The sequence below is a fragment of the Pseudopodoces humilis genome, chromosome 4 (genome assembly GCF_049639895.1).
Source record: "Pseudopodoces humilis isolate 2021_Gansu_Grassland_sample_001 chromosome 4, ASM4963989v1, whole genome shotgun sequence".
Classification (NCBI taxonomy): domain Eukaryota; kingdom Metazoa; phylum Chordata; class Aves; order Passeriformes; family Paridae; genus Pseudopodoces; species Pseudopodoces humilis.
The window spans coordinates 20784731-20807795 of record NC_142203.1 but is presented as its reverse complement, the minus strand read 5'-3'; the positions used below and the strand labels follow the sequence as shown (position 1 = coordinate 20807795).

The 23065-nt window shown below is 40.8% G+C and overlaps 2 protein-coding genes across 8 annotated transcripts in view; both read right to left on the bottom strand.

The window, feature by feature from the left end:
- The window catches only part of HSD17B4 (hydroxysteroid 17-beta dehydrogenase 4), a 57091-nt gene extending 54973 nt beyond the window's left edge, over positions 1-2118 (bottom strand). The window contains exon 1 of the mRNA XM_014257103.2: positions 1981-2118. Within this exon, the coding sequence (XP_014112578.1) occupies positions 1981-2041 (61 nt within the window). The 5' untranslated portion in view covers positions 2042-2118. The remainder of the gene's footprint in view (positions 1-1980) is intronic.
- A 12775-nt stretch (positions 2119-14893) lies between these two features.
- TNFAIP8 (TNF alpha induced protein 8) overlaps positions 14894-23065 on the bottom strand; it is a 57165-nt gene continuing 48993 nt past the window's right edge. For 6 of the 7 annotated variants that reach the window (XM_088054654.1, XM_014257077.2, XM_014257073.2 and 3 more), the window contains exon 2: positions 14894-16767. In XM_088054654.1, the coding sequence (XP_087910780.1) occupies positions 16202-16767 (566 nt within the window). In that variant the 3' untranslated portion in view covers positions 14894-16201. Of the gene's footprint in view, positions 16768-18747; positions 18766-23065 lie in introns of those variants that run through there. The other variant, XM_014257074.2, reaches the window with a different exon arrangement.

Sequence of the window (23065 nt, the reverse complement as noted above, 5' to 3'; positions counted from 1 at the left end):
GCCAGTTCTTAAAAAAGAACTGGATAGACTCTTTTGAAGCACACCAATCTCACAGCAACAAGTTGAAAATTTCCTTAAGACACCCTTAGGCCTCTGCAACGGAGAGTATCACATGATATGTGAGGTGCATATACATCCACTGCTCATGTAACCCAAGAAAACCTTTTTTTGTTTTGTTTTGAAAAGCCACTAAGAAGTGCACAAAACCCAGACTGTGCTATACATGCTGGCCTTCTCAGCTTCTAAGCAAGGACTGAACACCTGAGAATCAAAACTAATATTAAAAAAAAACAAGATAGGTTGCATAAACAATGCCCAACACAGTAATCCACAAAGGATTTGCTCAAAGTGAAAAGAAACACTTTTTAGATATGTGTGTATGTGAAAATAGGTTTCACTTTAACACAAATTAGTGATACAGATATCTAAATAAATTTCCAGCTCTGATCTGTTCACCAGCATCCAAAAAATCAATGCTGAAAAACAATGCTATTAGTAATGCAGTCTAACTACAGTGATGTAAATGAAATAAAAGCAAAATTAGAACTAATCTGTAGATAACAGGACCTCCCTTAATCTTAGCTTAAATTTAATCAACTCTTACTAAAAAGCTGTTGTGAAATAAAACATGCAAGAGGAATTTTCTCTATTAACAAACCATTTCCAAGCTGCCTAACCCTAGAAGTACAAGGGTCACTGTACACACACCTATGACATGCAACTTTTACTCAGTGCAATACTTTTTAGAAGCTTTGTTACTGCCACAGTGACCTTGTTTTGCTATTATGCAAGGTCTTAACCTGTTCTTCAATGAAACTTAATATATAGGGAAAAGGCCACAAATATAGACCTGGTAAAAGCAGAAAAGCACCATTAAAAACCTGGTCTCAATTATTATCAGGTTGATCACTTTCAGGTTATTGGATTGATCACTTTCAAGTGAAGTACATGGACTATTCAGTGCTTTCCAAAATACCCTCTTTACAAGACATCACTTAATCTAGGGCCTCAAAATTATTCCTCTGGCTATGTGCAGCACCACAAAACGAGAGCAGAACTCCACCATGGGAAGGGAAGAACCTTTTCAGAGTATACTGAACAAGTTTCCTAAAGAGCTCATCACAAACACAAACTTTGCCTCTCACTCATCCACACTGACAGCTATTTTTGCTTAACCATCACAGTAGGCAAAGGTCAAAGCATGGATGCAGAGGAAGAAAAAAAAATAAGGGGGAAGAAACAAACAACAAAAATCCCCAACCAACCAATCCCACGCCATAACAACAAATACCAAAAACATTTCCTGGCAAAACCAAGCATTCCACTGCAGACCAAGTTCCCTGGAGAGATCAAGCCTGCAGACCACCAACAGCGCAGGCCAGCCCTGATGGAGACCTCTCGCTCCCGCTCCCACCTGCCTGCAGGCCGGCTCCCGGGAGCAAGGCGGGCCGGGAGGCGGCAGGAGGCTGGCAGCTGCCTTCTGCAGCACCGATGGCACACACATGACACCCCTGCTGGGGCAGCACTGCGCGAAGCCACACCGGTCACACGCCTCAGCCGCTAGGTCCAAGGCCGGAAGGATTTAGGATACCAGGACAGCGCTTGGAGGGCGACATCCATTGCTGAGCGGGGCGCTGCGGCCCTGCTCCCCGGTGTGTTTAAAGAGCAGAAATCCCCCATGTTCCAAGGGGTTACCAGCGCGGGCAGTGCTGGGCCGGCCTCGGACGGCAGCTGCTCCCCAGGGCAGCGGGAGACACGGCCCTGACCCCTGCACAGCCTTGGAACGGCCGGGGCCGGCACGGACAGCGCCTCCCCCGCAGCCCCGCTTCTCTTCTCTACGGGAACAACCCGCTTTACCCACGCAAGGCCGGACCGGGCGCCCTGGCGGCACCTGCCAGGCCCGCCAGCGGCGGCTGCGCGGAGCCCGCACCGCCCGGGCTTCCCCCGCGCAGCGGGTGCGGAACCCCGGCCGGCGCTCACCTCCTCCGGCGCCGGTCACCAGCACCACCCGCCCGTCGAACCTCAGCCCCGCAGCCGCCATCGCTCCGCGCCGCTCGGCCCCACTGCCCGGCCCCAATGCCCGGCCCCAATGCCCGGCTCCACCGCCCGGCTCCACCGCCCGGCCCTGGCCCGCCCGCGGGAGGGGCGGCACGGGGCGGGGATGTGCGCCCGCACCGCGCATGCGCCAGCCCCGCCGCCCACTGGGAACTGTAGTGTGCGGTAGGATGGGCAGAGGAAGCGAGGAGGAAGAGGAGAGGAAGGGATGGGGAGGGGAAGGAAGCGGTGCGGAATGGAGGGGTGGGAACCAAGGGATAGGAAGGAAGGGGGAAGGAGGGGAGAGGAAGCGTTGTGGAGAATAAGGAAGGAGATATGATGGGACGGGATAAGGAGAGGAAAGGAAAGGAGGGAAGGGAAGGGGAAGGGGAAAGTGATAGGGAAGATGCATGCTAATGTCTTTACAAACAATTCGATGGGTGAAAGTATGGGTGTTTTTGAAATGGGTCTTAATGTCGCTATTAACATCAAGCAGCAGGTTTGTTGCAGAGCCCAGACTGCTTGACTCCTGAAAAAGACAAAGCGCTATCTTGGGTTTCTGAACTTTGGGGTTCAGGGGAGGATCATATATGGTAGGCGGTTTGGGAAGGCTGTACCTTTCTAGTACCTCAGCCGATGGGGAAAGGAAGAGGGCAACATGCGACCAGGAATTTAGGATAAAAGGAGGCTGCGTCCTCCAAAACCTCAGGACATAAAACCGCGCGGGCGTGTGCACCAGTGAACTCTCTCCCATTATTCAAATAAAGTTGCAGGACTCCTCTGTCTCCTTTATAGACACTTTTCATAGCGTGATTTTCCGTAAATAGGAAGGGATGAGGGGAGGGGAGGGGAGGGGAGGAGAGGGGGGGGGAGGGGAGGGGGGGGGGGGGGAGGGGAGGGGGGAGGGGGGGAGGGGAGAAGAGGGGAGAGGGGGGGAGGGGGGGGGGGAGCGGAGGAGAGGAGAGGAGAGGAGAGGAGAGGAGAGGAGAGGAGAGGAGAGGAGAGGAGAGGAGAGGAGAGGAGAGGAGAGGAGAGGAGAGGAGAGGAGAGGAGAGGAGAGGAGAGGAGAGGAGAGGAGAGGAGAGGAGAGGAGAGGAGAGGAGAGGAGAGGAGAGGAGAGGAGAGGAGAGGAGAGGAGAAAAGCATATGATGGGTTGAGAAGAGAAAGAGGAGAGGAAGGGGTGGAGAGGGAAAGAATAAAGTCAAAGGAAGGGAGAGAAAGGGATGGGAAAGGAATGGGTGGGGAAGGGAAGGAAATGGGAAAGACAAGGGGAGAAGAAGGGGTAAGAAAGGGATGCAGAGGGCAAGGAGGACCTTGGATCCTCCTTTTGTGCAGTAGTGCGCACGATCAGCCCTGCCTGGCCCTGCTTTCCCAGGCCTGCTGTGAGGTGGAAAGGAGCAGGCTGTCCTGTGCTGTCTGCATGTCCAATGATGTTACATTTGGGTCGCAGTTTAGGAGACAGGCACACAACTGAACACACCAAGTTCATGCAACAACAGCCAATTCATGGACCCCCACACACACACACTTTTATAGGGGGTTCAAAATTCCTATGCTTGTACAATAGATTGGTTGAGGTGTCAGCACTGCCCAGCTCTCTGGCCAGATAGATGTCCGGATTGAACGGGACTGGCTGGGGTTCCCTGCTCGAGTTTGAATCCAACCTATCATTATCTTACCTGGGGACTTGTTTATTTCTATTCTTTAGCGAACTAGGCTGGGAGTGGGGGTCTATTATGGCTAAGTTTATCTGTGCAGCTTACAGACCAGCTGTAGCTGTCACACAACGAGGCCATTGCTAGGCTGGATTGCAAGAGCAGGCTGCCCTGGTGTAAGACATCACGCCTCTGTTTAAACTTAATCCACAGTTACTTCTTTTCTATTAATCTTACAGTTTATGGTGTGCAATTCTTTTCTTCCTCTATTTACTATTCCCCAATGGAAAAGACTGCTTTCAGCCCGGGGAACTCTTCTGCATCGAGCAATGGGAGCGCAATACACCGCCCTTTCTTTGTGCCGCAGATTTTGGCTGCCTGTGTGCAGAGGGCAGCGCTGGGTGCAGGCGCCCTGGGCTGCAGGGCAGCCGTGGGGAACAGGCCTGGCATGCCTGGCACAGCATTCCCACCAGATCCAATGGACTTGCCACCAGGCACAGCTCAGACCCTCTGAGAGGGTGCTGCCGGTGCCTCTCTGGGAACCTGTCTAAGAAAATATAAAACATTTATATTGTGGAAGAGTGGGGAAGCTGAGGGAGAAACAACCCTGCAGACACCCAGGCAGGTGGAGAAGGAGCGAGAGCAGGTGGTCGAGCTGCAGGAGCAGATTCCCTGGAGCCCATAGAGAAGACCATGGTGAGACAGGCCATGGAGCTCCACTCTGGAACAGGTTTGCTGGCAGGACTTGTGACCCCGTGGAGAACTGGAGCAGCCTGCTCCTGAAGGAATACATCCTGTGGGAGGGACCCATGCTGGAGCAGCTTGTGACGAGCTGCAGCCTGTGGGAGTGACCCCATGGTGAAGCAAAGGAACAGAGTGAGGCTCAAGAACCACAGAGTGCATTTAGTTGAACCAGTCAGTGGGTTAAATACTTAATCATTACATTATTGCAGGTGTTGTGTGAGACTGTTATTCAGAATGTAACTGTTCTGGCATTTCATAGGTCCAATGCTTGAATTAGGTGGTGCTCAGGAAACAGTGTAAGGAGCGCACAGAGTTATATTTTGGGAAAATAATCGACATATTTCCTCTGCACAGATGAACTTTAATTCATGATTAACCTTTCTTGTAAACTTTGGCTTATATTTGGAGCTAATAGAAAGATTAAATAGTTTTGCTGCCTGGTTATCTTCTTGACTGTAAATGATTTGCTATCTACACTAAAGAAAGGTGATAGTTTCTTGAGTGAAAATAGAGTAAATTATCATTTCTGACCTCAAATTGTCTGTGGCATTAACTCTTTTAGAAACAGAGGGAACACAGACGAATGGTCTATGATTATATGACACAGCTCGGCTTGCGGGGGTTTGAAAGCTCCAAGTGCAACTTACATTTGTGGGCACTAGAGCGAGCTCGTGCTACGGTAAGACTGCCCAAAGTGCCCACATCCATAGTGCCACCCACAGGGAAACTACCGGAAAACACAGGAAAAAAAACATTTCTGGAGGCAGCCAAGGGAATGTGCATCAGATAAATAGTCTGCAATCAATCACAAGTTTTAAGTGTGGGAAATGTTGTTGACTGCGCGCAGGAACAACCCATTGCACTGGAAGTGTGTGCACTGTCACAGCACTAAATACCCTCACAACCAACTAAACTTGCGAAGTTTGTCTATATCATTCGGTTGCAGCTCAATAGAAGAGCGAATTGCCCAGCCGTGAGAGGCCCGGTGCAACTGGGTGTGTTTTGCAGAGAGAACATCGCTGATTGTGGTTTGGCTGTGCTGTGCTTGGCAGCGGGAGGAGGCTCTTTCCTGGGGGGGGGGGGGGGGGGGGGGGGGGGGGGGGGGGGGGGTGGGAGGGCAGAGCGGTGAGTCAGATTGCAATTGCTCTTCCTGAGGAAGTAACAGATTGAGCCCTTAACATCTGCGAGCTTTGGTTCAGCCTCAACACTCAATATTTTGTTTACTCTTGCTACAGTGTGGGATTGGGCTCCCACCTGGGAAAAGAAAGGGAAGTCTCCAGGATGCTGTGAAAGCAGCGTCTAGTAAAGACTGGAAATACCTATAAGGACTGAGTGGTCATCCTTTCAGTACCAATTTTACTTGCATAATCCCCTATGTAGCCATATTAATCTAAAGCAGCTCAGATCTCTGTGCACTTCTATAAACAAGTCCTAAGCGACTTAATTGATTTTCAGTGCTGATTCTGTCCAGCACCAGATCTTTCATGACCTTGAACAAGCCATTTCAGCTCTAGTCTTCCACATTCCATAGTCTTCCATCTCCTGTTTTTTATAGATGATGGGCTATTCAAGAACAGAACTTACTCTTGAATTTGCCAAGAAGTCTGTGGTTACACTGTCCAAATAAAATCAGTCCCTGAGGTACTTCTATAGCAGAATTTGTTGTTTAGATACCAAATAAACAGGCCCTGATAACAAGCCAGGAGCTGTTACAGCTACCTTATTTTTGTGCACAGACTGGGATTAGAATCAAGGGAGAGCTCACATTTGAAACAATTAAGATTTTCCTCAACAGATTGGTTTTTTTTCCTGTAAAGCACAAAATAAAGTGCACTGGAGAGACAGTGCATCACTTCTATATTTTAAGTTTTTAAAGTGAAACTTGTCTGTATTAAAAAGATATAAAAGACAAAGAACCACGCTGGATGGAAGATATTTAATGGGTTCCCTTAGCAATCAGAAGAGCTTTGTTCCAGAAGTTCTATAGCTATCAGAAAATACCTGTATTAGTCTGAAAAAAAGGTATGATGGTACTGCTGCTGCTGCTTACCGAAGTGAGGTGATGGCAGGTGGAAACATGAGCAGAGTAGATGTCAAGCTACAAGCCAAGATCAGATGCCATAGTGGGTTTTCAGTGATTGAGACATAGTGTGAGTAATAGCAGGCTATCCACATTCCAAACACAGCCAGGGTTTAACAAAATAAGCCAATTCAAAAAGGAGGACCAGTTTTGCTTTATTTTATCTCTTAGTGAGCAGTGTGGACTGGCATATATTTATCATTAACATTTATACTGACATTTCAGACATTTTTCACTGAGAAAAGTTTGCCAAAAACCCCACACAGTACCTGGTAATACTGAATGTGATATTTCTTTTCTGTTACGCTTCAATGCCTAGAGCAGGTAAGTTCTTTTTGTTAACAGTAAATATTCATGCTGTGCACTGAAACCAAATTTGGTGCATGTTCTTAAATCTTTTGGTTAACAGGTTAGATAATAGGGCTGGGCTTCTTTTCTTTTACAAGTCTTTTATAAACTAGGGGCTTGCATGTGTTGTGGGTACTGTGGGAGTCTTAATCTCATTGGAAACGGTTTCTACTGTTTGCTGCTAGAGATGGTGAGAACCTTGGAAACTTTTATTCAAGGGGATTAAAAGAAATTAGTGATTTGTGTTTATTCTGTATTTTCCAACTTTGCTAAAAGATCTTTTTGGATTATAAAGATTATTTTCAAGTACTTTATTTGCTTGCTAAATGGTTTTGCTCGTGGAGATTTGCAGAGGCCCTATTCACTGGGAACAAAGACTTCTCTACAAATATGATTGAAGGGGAAGATATTTCTTTCCATGACCAGGAACTAGATACTGAATCCATGTTGAAAGCTGTAGCACCTTTCACTGAATACTGCAAAAGCAAGGCCTCCAACAGATGGTGCCTCCCAGTAGCCATAGTGCTCTAAAAGTCACTGAGGCTTTGAACACAGATGATTTTTGCTGTGACCAAAGATGCCTTGCTTGCAGCCAGGTCATCCCCCCCATTTCCACTGTCCCTCTCTGCAGCCATTCAATGAGAGGTCATTGATGTGTCTCAGGCCCTGAGCTGGTCACATGTTTATCTCACAGAAACCAACTCTATGGCCCAGCTCACCAGTGTAATTACTCTCTCAGTAAAAGTGTTTAGATAAAACTACTTAGAAACCCCCACTGAGGAATTCTTCATGGCTTGAATGTAGTATTTCTATTGATTCCTTTCATCTGCAGGAATATTAGCATACAGTAGTATTTCCATTCTAGCTTCCATTCTCTTGTCTTTTATTTCTCTGTGAGCCTACTACAATTAGTAAGTGGGGATTTTTTGCCATTGAATCCATTGTTTGTCACCTTCAGAACCTGAAAAGCAGCTTTCCTGATGAGATGTTGAGGAGCAGCCTACTGTGTAGTTAACAGTGCACACATTCTTATGCACCAACTGCAAATTTAAATGCAAACATTTTTATAGCTGTTGACAACAACCCACATCACAGGAGGTCTCATATCCTTGTTTTGGCAAGAAACATTACTTTTGGCATTTGTTGCACATACCACTCAATTAAGTGGAAAATTCAAGCAGGGGGCACAAGCAGAGCACTATGGAAGCTCTCCATTTGATTCCATCAGAGACTTAGGATTTAAGGGAGACCGAAGCCCTGGGTCAGTCAGGGCTCAGTGGACTGCTGAGCAGGTATGAAGTGACACAGCAGTAGAACAAACTTTTGAAGCAGAAACTAGTTGCTTATGCACATCTACAGCTTTGAAAATGCATCCTGTGGTGAGAAGTTAGGGAGATGCCAGCAAAAGGTTATGGTGTTACTCCCATAACACAACCACACTATTTCATCCTAAATGATTCTTCATAAATAATCCTTTAAATTGGTTCCCTTGAAGAGCAAGAGAGAAAAAAAAAAAAAAAAAAAAAAAGAAAAGAAAAGACAATAGACCCCTACAAGAACTAAAAACGAGAACTAAAACAAGAAGTAGAAAGACTGGCAAATAACCATATGTCACATTCTGTGGAAACCAAGTGCATATTTGCACTACTATAAAGTTACAAATAAAGAGATTCTGCAGATGAGCTGCATCTTTAATGAATAGATGGAAGACTTGAAATGCTTCCTGAGAAAACTGATTTGGTGCAGTTGCTTCCTGAATTAACAGCCATACTGAGATTTAGAATGGCTAAAAATTCCAAGAGGTTCTGCTTGTAGAATAAATCCAGGCACCGCCTTTAATGAACAAAAAGCATTGTACAAAAGCTAAGTTACTTTTAAACTGTGCCTCCAAAAGTGGCCTCTCAAGCTGACACCAAGGATAGTTTACACTTCTTAGTCCGAATTTTACAGAAGTTTTCTGTGTGCACAACATATATTCATTTCCCCCAGATTAACAGCAGAGTTCCACTTGTCTCTCAGAAATACCCACTCCGCCAGCTTCCATCCCAACCATCCCAAGAATGCAAATGAAAGCAAAACACTACAGGTTTAGATTGTCTGTATTCCATGGTGAGAATCTGTCCAGAAAGGATTCTCAATATCAGTAAAGAACAATTTTAGTCAAGAACACATGAAGTACAGAATAGCTTTCTGTCTGAAAGCAAGATGGAGAACAGTCAACTAACTAACATAAACACCTTTGCCTGTAGTTTGCTTGTACACTTCTTCAGCACTTGCTCTCCTAATCAGAAATTAAGTGGGAAGACAAAATACCCCAGTGAAGGTTCTCCCAGCTCCACATATCAGCAAAGACTAGTTTTCTTTGATACTGTTTTATAAAGGGTCTCATTTCCTGTTTCCATATTTTGTAACATGAACCTCTCAGTTCTAGCTTTGGGGTAAACCATAGATTACAGTGTCATAGGATATTGGAACTGTAGGATTAAATGTATTTTCTTACTCAAACAGAGTCAAATGCCTGTGCTTACAGCAGGCAGTTGTCCTTATCACAGTGTAGATGGCAAAGCAAACTTAATGAGATCTTTGTCTCATCACAGTCCTTCCTCACAGAAAAGTGCTGAGCTTTTCTTTCCACATTTCCCTAATAGTTTCTCATATGATGGCATAGCAAATGTACCTTTGGGAGTGTCCAGAGCATGGAAATCAAGTTAGGCAGCCTGTAACTGAGACAGTTTTTTTGGCTGGGCGAAGAGACTCATATTAGTTCCAAGGATGAGATAATTTTTCTGTTGCTGAATTATCAAGATCCTTGAGATACATAACCAGCTCTCTTCAAAGTAACAGCTCCCATGTCATGTCCCTGGAACCATGCACTTATTCCCCCTCTGGCTCCAAGCCTTGTGGGTTAATGAACCAGTTGACCTAAGTGTCTTCTATTTCTGCCATTTCTTAGTAGTCCTAGAAGATCATACACAATTGTGAATCTCCACAGAAATAAAACCAACCCCCTAACAAACAAATGAAAAAACCACAGTCAGTGAAGTAAGCTGAAATCATCAGCTCAGTGCTTCTGGAATGGGGAAAGGCTGTCCCTTCATCTCACAGAAACCCTTAATTAATTGTAGGCTATCAACAGCCAGGGGACTTTCTTCTCAGAACCCTAGCCAAGTCCAGCTACTGATATAGAGTCCCCAAATAAAAGAGTAAATCCTGCTCAAGAAAGCCAAGTAGTTTTTCAACACTGTTTGGTAATGGAGCATAACTAGTACATTTGTATTCCCACACAAGAGAAGAAGGGTTGGCGGTATGTGGGCCCTACTTGAGCTGATTTATTCCATCTACACCAACATTCTCCCTGTATTAGAAAACTCTCGCATGACTTAAATATAACAATATTTTTCATCCACCATTATCTGCAGCTTTGCCAGAAAATCAACAATAAATGAATTCTGAAAAGACATACTTCAAAATGCCCCACAAATTAAGAGCTTTAGTTTGCCACAGGGTGCCAGTGGAAACTGGAAAACAACTGTGTGAAAAGCAAACAATTTTTCTCATAGAATGATATGAATTTTCTGAAAACCTTCAGAATTATATCCACTAAGAAGTTTCCTTATAGCACAGAAAACACCTAATGAAAAAACCCCAAGGTATCTAGAAAGCATGGTATGATGCACAAGGACAGCTGCTGTTTTGTTTCTGCTCATATTTATGTGCACAATAAAAGCACAATTTAAACCCAAATATCTAATATAAACTGAATAGGAATTTGTCATGAAGCCAATTAAAAGCATGATTTTAAAACCCAGTGTTATGCTTTTTAGGGCAGACAGTGGAAGACCTTGCATGTAAAAGTAATTTAAATCTAAATCACAGTAACTGTAGGAAGCTCTGTCTTTGTCCTCCACCTACCATACCAAGACTTTCCCACAGGGGAGAACAACAAATAGCAAATAAGTTTTGATTGCTTGGGAAAGCTGGGCAAGCAAAGTAACTTCTTAATTACATTATTTATAATCATTTAAAGTCTGCTTCTTTTGATGCTGTGTAATTATGGTACATCCCAAAGTTATAAGACGCCTCTTTTCAATTTGCTCCCTAGTAGAAAGAAATGCCGTAAGGCATGTTTCTCCAGAAACTGGTGGTGTGCTAGCAAGTAGAAATTTACAGATGGTTAGAAGATATACATCAGCACCTGTATTTCCCAAGCTCACAAGAAAAAGTGGGTATTGATTCAGGAATGTCCTGCCCATAAATCTCAACTTTAAAATCTGAAAACAGAACTCTAAATAAAAAAACAGATCACTAAGAGGTCACTTCAGCAATCTGTAGTTTAAACATTAAGAAAATTTGATTTGTTACATAGGCTGAACACTATTGTAACTTCAAAAGAAAGCTCTTTGACATAGTGTGTATGAAGATACTATTGCTTTGTTTTTAGAGACATAAAAAAAAAATCACATTAGCCTATAATATTTAATACCATGTATGAATTACAAAGCTGAAGTATATATAATTTCAACTGCAGTATGAAAAATCCAGCATGAAAAGATTAGAATATTAGAATGGATAATTATTTCATAACTTCTTTCAAATGCAAGTTTTCTTGTTCTGTTGAGTTTTGGTAGTTTTTTTTATATTTTTTTTTCCCACAAACTAGAAATAACTATATTTCTAAGTCTAAACTTTCTGAGTAATAGTCACAGTGTGGTTTTGCACGTCAATTTGGTTTTAAGATAAAGAAAAAACTTCCCGCTCCCAAAAGAATTTTCTTTTATGTGAAATGCATAGAATGCATAGAAATGCATAGAAGAAAGATGTAAGATATGGGGTTATATATTTGCTGAAGTTGTTAAGGCTTATGCTCACCAGAAGGCCCTGTGGGAAGGCACAGCTGCAGGCAGGAGGTTGGAAGTTGGTTTGGGGGGTGAGAGGTGGCTATGACTCGTGGACAGCAGCACTGCAGCTGAGCCAGCCAATGGGTGCCCTTCCTCTGGTAAATTCTGGTTCTGTCTGGTTGAGATTAAAGGTATAAAAGGGAGTGATTTCTGCAATAAAGTGATCTCCTTTGGATGAATAAGGGAGTCCTGTGTCTCTTTGTTCCCCACTGCTATAGTAAGCTTTTACAGAAGTTTTCTGTAATATGTTTTATTTTCTCTTTTGACAGTTGTTTTATGCAGAGTGCAGATGTTTGCCACATAACCATGAATGTTGGCTGACCTGCCCAAATCTCAATAAAAAGCAGTTGTAACAAAGACTTTCTGCAAATGGTTATGCAAACAGAAATCTTCATCTCATGTATATGAAATATACCCTCTGTAATATATTCAAAAGCACTTCTGGGGAAAAAAAAAAAAAAAAGGCTCCAGAAGTGTATGTGCTGAAATCACAGCTAAATGCTTACTACACTGATAAGGGATATAGATTATAGCCAAAACAATATTAACAGCTAAATCAAGATGCAGATTATTCTTTCAGAGCTCAAATTACATTGCCAACCTAATCCTCTCCCCATTTCAGCCCCATCCCCCAAAAAATAGGAAAGCAGTGTTTGTGTTTTTTCAGTAAGTGAAGCAGGTACTGTAGTCTATCTACTCTTCTCCTTAGATTACCATGTATTGTAATCCTGGGGTAAAAAAAAAAAGACACTTAAGTGTCTTAAGTGTCAGCTGCCCAGAACGGCAGCAAAAGACAAAGGAAAGCTGTGGTAGGAAATCACCAGACAGCCAATGCTCTCATAGACACACCATCCCAGCCCATGCAATGTGCAATTTATCATCCTTCTCTTAACTCTGTCCTCTCTGACAATGAAGTGGGCTAGATCCCTCTCTGCTGGACCCTGAAAATTAGCACACTCTGCTCCCTTGAAGATCTAAATGCAGGATTCCAGTTTATCTTTAAATACTCGCATTATAGCCATTACAGCTAGAAGGGGCTGGAAAGTGACTGAAGCCAACTGCCATCATAATCAGATCCCTGTTTTCTTGGGAAAATGCAGTCTCACTAGGGAGAGATATGAGAAGGCAATTGGCCATCTCCTCACTCCATTGTTTTACAAGAATTTATGGGTGGGGTTGAATCTGTTTTTGGAAGAGACATGATTTGATATTTTCCTTCCAGGGAAAAAAAAACCTAACAAAACCACAAATCACCCCACATCAATTGCTGAAAGCTTCCAGATTCCTGATGGCCTCTGTACCTCCTAAATGGAGATAAATGTCCAGATAACTCAAGGTCAAGAATAAGTCTTGTAATTTACCCAATTGTCTTTTTGTTTGTCTGTGCATACAAACGTAATTAAGGGGTGGCCAAAAGTTCCAGTGAATCCCTTCTAAGGTGGCCCACACAAAATGGCCCTGATAACATCCCTTTATTTTGTTTTCATTGTATGGATGAGATCATGTTTATTTACATCTTGCAAAATGTATCCAAGGTCTGACTTAGAATTTTTTCAATGCCTTTAGATGGCTATAAAATTAGTTTTAAGTTCCAGAACTTCCACAACATGTATTTTGATGGTATTAGGCTTTACATATTAATTTAATGTTAAAAAGACATTAAAAACTTGCAACACCTGAGGTGCTGATAAATGCCCATTGTAAAATGAACCAATGATGAGTGGATTTCAATGTATTAATAATTATTACCCTATTAAAACACAGAATTATCAATTTTGCACGGTAAATTATGGGATTATGCTACTCATAATTAAACAGTACCATAGTAACCTTTTTTAAAATCTTGACTAAGTGCCTTCACAGTGCCTTCACAGAAGCACACTACAGGCAAAAATGCCATCAGTTTATTTCTGAATTTTCATGATTAAAGCTACTATGTATGTATGCATGCTGCAGGAAAAAAAATTAACTGCAAAAGTACACAGCTTGAATGCTGTATCATGTCAGAAATACATGGTAGGTGTTTGGGAACACAATACAATTTTTTCTTTCATCATTATGGAACTCACTTTTTTGTAATTCAAAATGAATGCCAGACAAGAACTATTGTTCCAGCATCTCAGAAGAATGTAACTCAATTGTCAGCCAAATATAAGTTCTCTTATCTGTCAAATTGTCATTCTTATAATCAGATCTCCATGGGCAATTTTCACTTTTTCTAACAAGTAAATGGCCAGATAGTGCAGCTGAGTAAGAAGGTTCTGGGTACTGAAAATATACATGGCTCATATACCTGTAGGTAGATGTTAATTATCAGTGTACAAAGATTATTTCAGCAGTTTTTATCCCAGAGAAAATTCAAATTTGAACACTCAAAATATTCTGGTTCATGGCCAAAGATAAATCTTCTGTGCTTTACACAGCACACGTATGTAATACACCTGGTTCTAAACAAGGTACTGTCTCCTCCTTTCAGTAACTGTTACCATTCATTATAAAAGATGCTATTTTGGGAGAATAAGGACATAATTTAAAAACAGGATTTGTAGATAAACCTTTTCTAGAAGTTCCTTTTTATTTTCACCCCAGGAGGAAAAATTGGTAAAGAAAACAAACAGCTTTCTCTTTCTAGGTAGGAAGATAAAATAAATACACTAGAAACTAAACTCTTCACAATTTGTGTGATTTTCTTCATGATGTTGCATCCCTATACATGATTTCTGATGGACTGAAATTCAATTTACCTAAACTACTGTTTAGGTAAAGCAAGGGAAGGGATCTTACATGATACTCCTTCAGGTGCCAGCCTAATAAGTTACCTCTTGGCAAATTCTGGTGTGCTGTCCTTACATCAGTTCCCAGTTGTTTCCAGACAAGTAGTACATCAATCTTCCCTCTCTGCCAAACACCAGTGGCTTCCATAAAATGAGTCCACATTTTGAACACATTCCTCTGGCACATTTCCAGGAATATTGAGAGCCTAATGACCAACCTAACATGAATAAAACTTAAATTTCTCTCTTGAAAAACACAAGTAATGCTGAAACCGTATGTCAGATGCTGCAATGCTTTTGTTGCTGGCACAATTTAGAATTTAAAATATGATAAGGGGAAAAAAAAAAGACAGGAGAAGTTTGGAGTGCAAATATTCTTTGGTTTACTCATTAAAACAAAAGGACACAGCAAACAGCAAAAACACTGGCAATTAAATAAACAGCAAATTCTTTATATGCTTCCTAACAAAAAGTCTTTGGCTGTTTGAAATGTATTAACTTCATGCTTTTAAGTACATTACAGTGTCTAGAAAGTCACATTTTTTATCCCCAATGTCAAGGCAGAAAGAAGATGAGGAAAAAAAAGGATAAAAGGTAGGAAGTAAGAAAAGAAGAAAAATTCTTTAAAATTCCATTTTTCCATTAGTTAAATAGTATGTAACACAATGATAACACTAATTTCTGTTTCTACTTTGATTGTACACAAAGAAAATTGGCTTGCAATTTATTTGTCAACTTTGGTGAATTCACATCAGACTAGAGTATCGAATATACTGACTCACATCTTTTTGAAAAGAATTGCCACCCTTCCAACCCCAATGACTGATTCTATGATTCTACTAGCAGAAATCTAAATATCTTAAGGAATTGCACAGAGAAGTCACTGTGTTTTATGTTATCATAGTCAGAGTTAAAATTCTGTACCACAAGCAGTTTCTTGGGAATTCTCTTCCCCAGTTCAGCTATTTTCCTGTAGCTTATTCCTCAAATAATCCCCATGTAGTCAAAGGAAGCAAGCACCTGTGCAGGTCTATAAGGATCTCTACTTGGGAGATCCTGCCTTGCAGACAGGAAGTTTTCACCTCTGAGCTGGAGATGCACAAGCCTGCTGTTAAGACTCTATGTGACAACATCACTGATTTTATTTAAAACTCAATGCTCCATAATGGCAACACTAGGAAGCGGTTATCTGTGCAGAGAGCATAAAAGACTATAACTGAATCAAATATGTCTATTTTACAAGTAACTGAAAGAAATTACAGAGTGTACCATCACCACAATAGCCTGTTACCAACATTACTGGATTCTGATAGTTTAGAATTAATTCTGTTAATCTGTGAAAGATGCGGATTGTCTGACAGCATATTGTTTTGGTTTGTATATCTATCTTGCAAGACTCTTACTCTACTTGAACCATTTTGTTTGATTGTCTTTATCAAGCTGGTTCCATAGGCAAAGCACAGTAAAAAAAGTCATGTGCAGTTTTTCTTCCAGATGGACTGTGAATAGCAACAGATAGCGCATAGTAAGAAATCAATTAATAAAGATATTTAGGAAAGATTTGTCATAATGTAAAAAAACCTCTTTGCATGCTCCCTTATTCCTTCATAAATCAACAGTGTTCCATCTACAAATAACTCACAGGCAGTCACCTCTAATACAAGTACTTATATGTTCCCCTCATCTAGCATTTTGTTGACCCCATCACAAAGTTTCTGCAAATGGATTTTATAAGGTCCAAAGGGATTGTACAAGGCAGCCAGGAATTCACAATCAGAGAAGTGATCAAACACATTGTTGACGCGTCCGTGTGACTTCGCAGTTAGATGACGCTGAATGATTTCATGAAGCAGCTCTCTACATTCATTTAACAGTTTGGACAAAAAGTTCCTGTCAAAGGTATAATCCACCTGATGGAAACTGACCACGGTCTTAGCCAGCTGATGAACCTTCTTCTTGAATTTCTCCATCAGGGCTAGTTCATCCTGATTAAACTGGTTGTTCCTGTAGAGAATTGCCAATTTGAGGACTATTTTAATGAGGTTTTTGATGATCTTCTCTGCTTCTTTTTTATTTTGTGTATATTCCTTTGTAACTCTGTAGAGCTCATCTAAAACATCACTGCTTGTATCATCAATCAAAGTAGTTGCTATTGATTTGGACACCATTTTTCCAAGGATCTTCTTCTGGGCCTGAATGGCCAGACTTTTGGAGTTGAAGACATCTGTGGCCACTAGGGGAAGAAAAAAGTCAGCAGTCAGTACTTCCAAACAGACAATCTCTGGACAGCAAGTTGAGGAATATTTCTGTATTTATATATTCACAATAGTCTTACTAAGTGTCACAAAAATAATGCAATGTAGTTGCAGAAAAACCCATATTTTAAATCCCTCAAACTCTCTTCTCTTTAGGTTTACATTCTTTCAGACTGTTTTACTTTTGAGAAAATACCAACCAAACTTGCTCAGAAATGGTTTAGAAGATCTCTCTATATAGGGATTGATGGAATTTCAAATTGAGGCAATAAAACTGCCTTATTTGATTAGATGAGTCACAAATCTAATCTGATTCTTGCATTCATTATGAAATCTGACACCAGGATTATTCCAATGTCAAATAATCACTGCTACTCAAATAAAGATGATAATTCATCTTTATCACCTTTATCACGAAGCGACCATTACAAAGCCCTTTCCTGCTTAGCATTTTACATGATCAGTGAATGCAGATACTACACATTTTTATTTTTTTTTTTAGATATCTATTTTATACATATCTATAGATATCCATGCAGAAATATAAAAGGAAGACAAAAATCCATGGCCAGCAAACAACACTGAGATTCTCTGGATGAAATCTGAAGACACTAGTTTTCAGAAGAAAAGCAAGTACCAATTAACATTTCTACGTCCTATACTTTAAGCAGTAAAAGCAAGACATTTACTTTCTAGGGATTGTCACAACAATTGTGAGCATTACCTTTTAAAAGTATCTTTCTGTGATCAATGAAGTAGACCCTAGACCATATTTCCACGTCTAAAACTTTGTTTGATAGCACTAATATGCCCAATGACTGTACTTTTGTCCCTGTACAATGACTGTACTTTTGTTCAGACACTTAAAAGACCCCAAACAGCCCTTCAGAAACTTGACTTGTGAAATGTTATCACATGTTCTATTGTCAACAACAATTTTTAAAGCACATTTCCTTGGTAGCACTCTCTCCATTAAGACACACACATGAGTTGGTATTTTCAGGTAGAATTTTCTGGGAAATGGCTGCCTTTGTGCTGCAGCTCTCCTGGAGTCTCAGATGGGTGAAGGAAGATGACATCTGCTTACATTTACTATACATATGAAAGATTTGCTTAGCAAACACATGGACTGGAAATATTTTCTTTTTTTTTTTTTTTTTCTTCTTTTAATGAAAACATCAACTCTGCAGATGTCAGACAGTAAGTCCCCGAATTTGGAAAAGGTTTCCTCTTAACTGCTGGTATGTGGGCAGCTGGGTGTGTTCAGATGCCGGGTGCCTCAAGGGCTCCAGCAAATAGAAGAAACTTGTCCTTCAGGACATGAAACACAAATCTGTACTCTTAATTCAAGAGTGTCTTCGAGAAACTTAATAACAAGCTCTTTTTTTATCATCCCATAAACCTTCAAGCAGGTTTGTTTGTTAAAAGTTACAGCGCATATCAGTATTTTGTTTTGAAGCCTGAAGTGTCTGAGCACATTTTCAAAAATCTTTACTACAAGAGGGCACTCAAAAACCAAAGAACCCCTTGTTAACTATCTTGGGCAAAGCACTCAAGATCACAAGACAGACACACTTCTCAACCACAGAGATAGAGAAAACATTAAAGATGCTGAGCAGTCATTTTGAACTGAAAAATATTTGATTTGTTTTCTGTGTTTTTAAAGCTAAAACTGCAATGTTTACTATTAAAGTAAAACTAATTCAAGTTTTCCAAAAGGTGGTCAAATGTCAGAACTCAATAGCCAATGCTTTACAAAGATCTACCAATGAATGATAACTTTCTTTCCCTTCCAAAACAGGAATATCAATTGTTATTTCATAACTTTTATTACTAAAAGTCTTCTTATTAATGCTCACAATGTCTTCTTTTTGACACTCCACACAGAAATAGATGTTCCTACTAATAACAGCTAGTGTTGTGATGTTACCTTCCAAAATTTGCAGAGAAAAACTTACATGATACAATATATCTGTATTTTTAAGCATTCTTTCCCAGGAAGCTGTAGGCATTCTTATAAAATAATATCTCCACTGTAATTCCAGTGTGAACAATTCTATATTTCTAAATCCACAAAACTTGCCTCCAGAAAGTCATGCACATACTCAGGTATAGTTCTAATATCATAACCTGCAAATTAGCAATTACAAGAAACTGAAAATGTGGCAGTATGCAAATATTTTACAGATTTTCAACAAAAAAACCCTCTTATATTACATAATTTTACATTTTACAAAGTACAGCTCAACATGTAGTTACCTTTGCTAACTAAAACAGGAATTGCTCCATTCCAAAAGCTGCTGAACTCTTAATGGTATTTTTCTAATAACTGCCCAAGTTTTGGGGGTATCCAGCATGGCTTACTTTCTATCTACTTTGCTACAAGTACACCAGAAGTTAGCTTCATTTTCCCTGTGCTGTTACATGGGTTCTAATTTAATTGCTAAATATGTATATTTCATACTTCAGTATTTCAGCCAATCCAAAAAAGGAACTTGCTAACTCTTTGTAGTTTATAATCAGAATTTTTTCTCCTTACCAATGACTGAAAGACTTAAAATGTATTTCATGGCTTGAGTAAAACCCTAAGCAGCAGGATTATAGAGCTTCTTCAGAATGAATGCACATACTTCCTCAAATAACAGTAAAACCATTACTTACTTGCTCATCTAATACAATTGCAGTTTTTATTGCTGACAGCAGAAAGAGAAGCAAAATACCCAAGGTGAAGACTGGCCTGTGGCGTATTTACTCTGGTAAATCCAGCGCACCCTTTATCTTGTGCTTTGAAACATTGTCAGAAGCAATCACAGAGCAAATACAGGGTTTTCCTCCTCGCTCTAAGGGCAGCTCTTCTCAGCTACCTTTCTCTCCTGCCTGAAGTGCTTCATTTTGCCTTGGCACCTCAAAATGCAAAAATACATCTCGGTGGTTTCACTTCCCCAGAGAGAGAGCTGAAAAGAAATTGCAGCGCTGAGCAAGCGCCGCAACACTGAGGGCTGCTCCTGCCAACTGGAGCAATTCACAGACAGGGAGGGAGAAGAAAGGTCCTGTGACTCGAGAGGACAGGTGATGTGTCAAGAAGAGGTTAAAACATTAACCTGGTGTCTGCAAGTGGAGATGCTCAGTGAATCAGAGGTGCCTGACTCAGAGGTCGTGCTGGGAGGGCAGCGCTCCCAACTGAGGGCTGCCAGGCACCCTCTGTCAAACCTCTGACTGCAATGTCAGACACGAGCACCTGAAAGTGCACCTTTGTACAACTGCTTGGGGATGACTGTATGCAGCCACCTTTTGAAAGTCATTACAGTAGCTGGCCTGGATGTCTGGCCACACCTTTTGTGTTGACAGGCTACAGCCTTGCACTTTAAACTGCAATAGTGTCATTAGTGACCTGAGGGAAATCCCACTAATTTTAAGCATCTCACAGTTTGGTTTACCTCATGACTGCTCTTTAGAGATCCAATTTCTTTTCTCTGTGGTTTTATACTTCACTTTTTAAAAGGCTGTCACCAAAAAATACCCCTTTGAAATCAATGGGATGTCATTTTCTGCACAAACTACACAAATAAGAATGATTATGTACAGCAAAGCCACACCTCCAGAGAGGAAAGTAGCTCAAGAGTTCTTGAAATCTTGCTTCTATTGCTTTGAAATTCACAGGATCAATCTTGGGAATAATGCAGACATCTGCAAAATCTCCTAGTTTATTATTTAAGTGAGCAAACAAGGTGCTAGAGACAGCCTCCTGTGAAATCTGTGAACTTAGTGATTATGAAACTTTCATAGCCAAGCACACAGTATATGTGTTTAACATGGTATTTTGTGTATTAAAATGAATAAATACTGGACATGTAGAATTCTGGATGTGTTTTTCCCCAAATATTTTACCATATATAGAGGTTTTCCTTAAACTGTGGTGGAAGTGTAAACTTTCAGTGAAAATTTAAAATTGTGGTTAATTGATTCCCAGGAGACTCCTATAAACGTACAAGGCTGCAATGCTGACTTTTCCCTCACATGGAAGCTAGCACACCTCCCTCTGTACAGAGGCAAATTACTATTTCACTATTACCACATACCCTACATCTCAACTTTATTAAAAATACAAGACAAAACAAAACAAAAAACAAAAACAAAACAAAACAAAAAGGTAGTATTTGGAAAAAAACACAACTTTTTTTTTCCACAAGACAATAGTCTGCAGTAGATTCAACATCACTTGCAGCTGAGTGTACGCAATCTCATGTACATTGACAATGAATACTTGAGTCACAGAGTATTTTTAAACTTCTCATAGTGAAGGAGCATTAAAATAAAAAAGCATCTGGCAAAAAATAACAGTGAACCATCATAAATTCCATGGTCAAGTCAAAAGCTGAGCTTTCTGAACCTCACTGTGTTGATAGAACAGTCCCTAAGGAAGAGAAAATATGACTGTGAAACAGTGCTCCAGTTCTCATTTTAGTGACTGGAACATCACGTGCTGCACAAGTAAGACCCAAAAATGATGAGGTTTTTTGGGAACAAAAACACTGACATGGGCTTGAGAGGAAAGAGACAGCACTGACCGAGGGCTTCAGGCAGCATTTAAAAGACCATCACACAGCCTTGAGAAATATGGGAATGGACGTCCTGCCGGGAATCCTGTGTGTATGTGTGTGTTTACCTCTCTGCAGACTGTGTGAGAGCTACAGCTAGAAGCCTGCACATGCCATACAAATTGCATGTTCAGTCAGACTCCTGTAGTGAAAGAGCATCATTTCCCTGGAGGGAGGCAACTTGAAATCAAGTGGAATTAGTGTTATGCTCTCTGAGTGTATGTGACTATGAGTCATGCACCTCCAAAATCATGAGATTGCCTAGATATGAAGGGATAAAAGAATTACTGAATTTTTAATCGTTTTTTGCCTTCTGCTTTCTGGGTCTTCACAGGTCTATTCTTGTTTTCAGGAATGATGCAGGCCAGAAATGTAAAAAAATAAAACAAAACAAAACACAGAAGCATATAAATATAGGAATTCATGTATAAATACACGACCTCAGTAAGGTAAAGCTCCAACGGTAATAAACTACAAGAGTTTATTACAAGTCCTGAAGTACAAAATAGTCAGAAATAGTTATAAACCTGTTACCAGAGCTGTAACAATTTTCACAATATACTTAATTACATGACAATATGATTAAAAAACATGAGTGGTAGGATACAGACTATGAATTCTTCAGGTATGAAGAAGATAAGTTGATTTTTTCTAGCTGTCAAATGATATACATATATAGCTTCTTAATAACCATTTGAGTGAGTCACAATTTAAAAAAGGTTTTTTAATGTTGTTTTCTTTCTATCTATTTTAAGAGGAGAGTCAGTGTTTTGATCCTTATCTCAATGCTTCAAAGTTTCCTGGGTGAAAGGTATGCTAAAATCCTTACAATCCTCCCCAGAATTCTTCTAGAATTCCTTCCAAAAATACAGCAGCTCCCAAACAGCCCTTCAGTATAATGGCCAGTCTCCACATTCACAAGCGTTTGTTCACTTATTTTCAAAAGCTGACAAAAACAGAGGCTTGTACCAGACATGCAAGACCAGAAGCACTCAGGGAGATTTCATCCTTCAACCTCAGACACCAGGACTGCAGCTTCACACCTGACTGAGGGCAGGAGTGGGAAGAGACCAGGATAGCCACAGTTTATTGATAGAAGGACATCAGCAGGGCATATAGGTTGGGCAGGCACCATCAGGAAAACCCAGAGAGCAAATGGCTAAGTGCAGAAGGAGGAATGAAAAATAATCCCCTCAAACAAGGGCCCTGTACAGTACTTGCTTCTTTCACATGCACCTCTACTTTTTAAATTCATGTACACAAGGTCCTTATTGGAAGACCAAATATTTTACTTGGCACCTTGTGTTTAAAAAGAGGGATTTATATATGAATACCATTTTTAACTAGAAAAAAAGTTTAAACTAAAATTTCCAATGCATACAAAGCATTCTTTCATGGGTAGCATTTGCCTACAGTTCTCCTAATAGCTAAAGTAAATTGTACTAAATTCTGTCTTGCCATAATTGTTACCAACTTGAGATTGTAATTTAACATGAAAATGTTAATTATTCAAGCAATCTGCATTAATTCTAGTATTCACACTGGAAGACCTTCAAAAGGAAAAACACCCCATCTGAAGCCAAGCCTTATGAATGGCAAATATTGCGCGAGCAGTTTTACTGGATCTGGAAGTCAGCTATGAGGCTGAAAGCACTCTGGAGCAACAGTGAATCAAGAA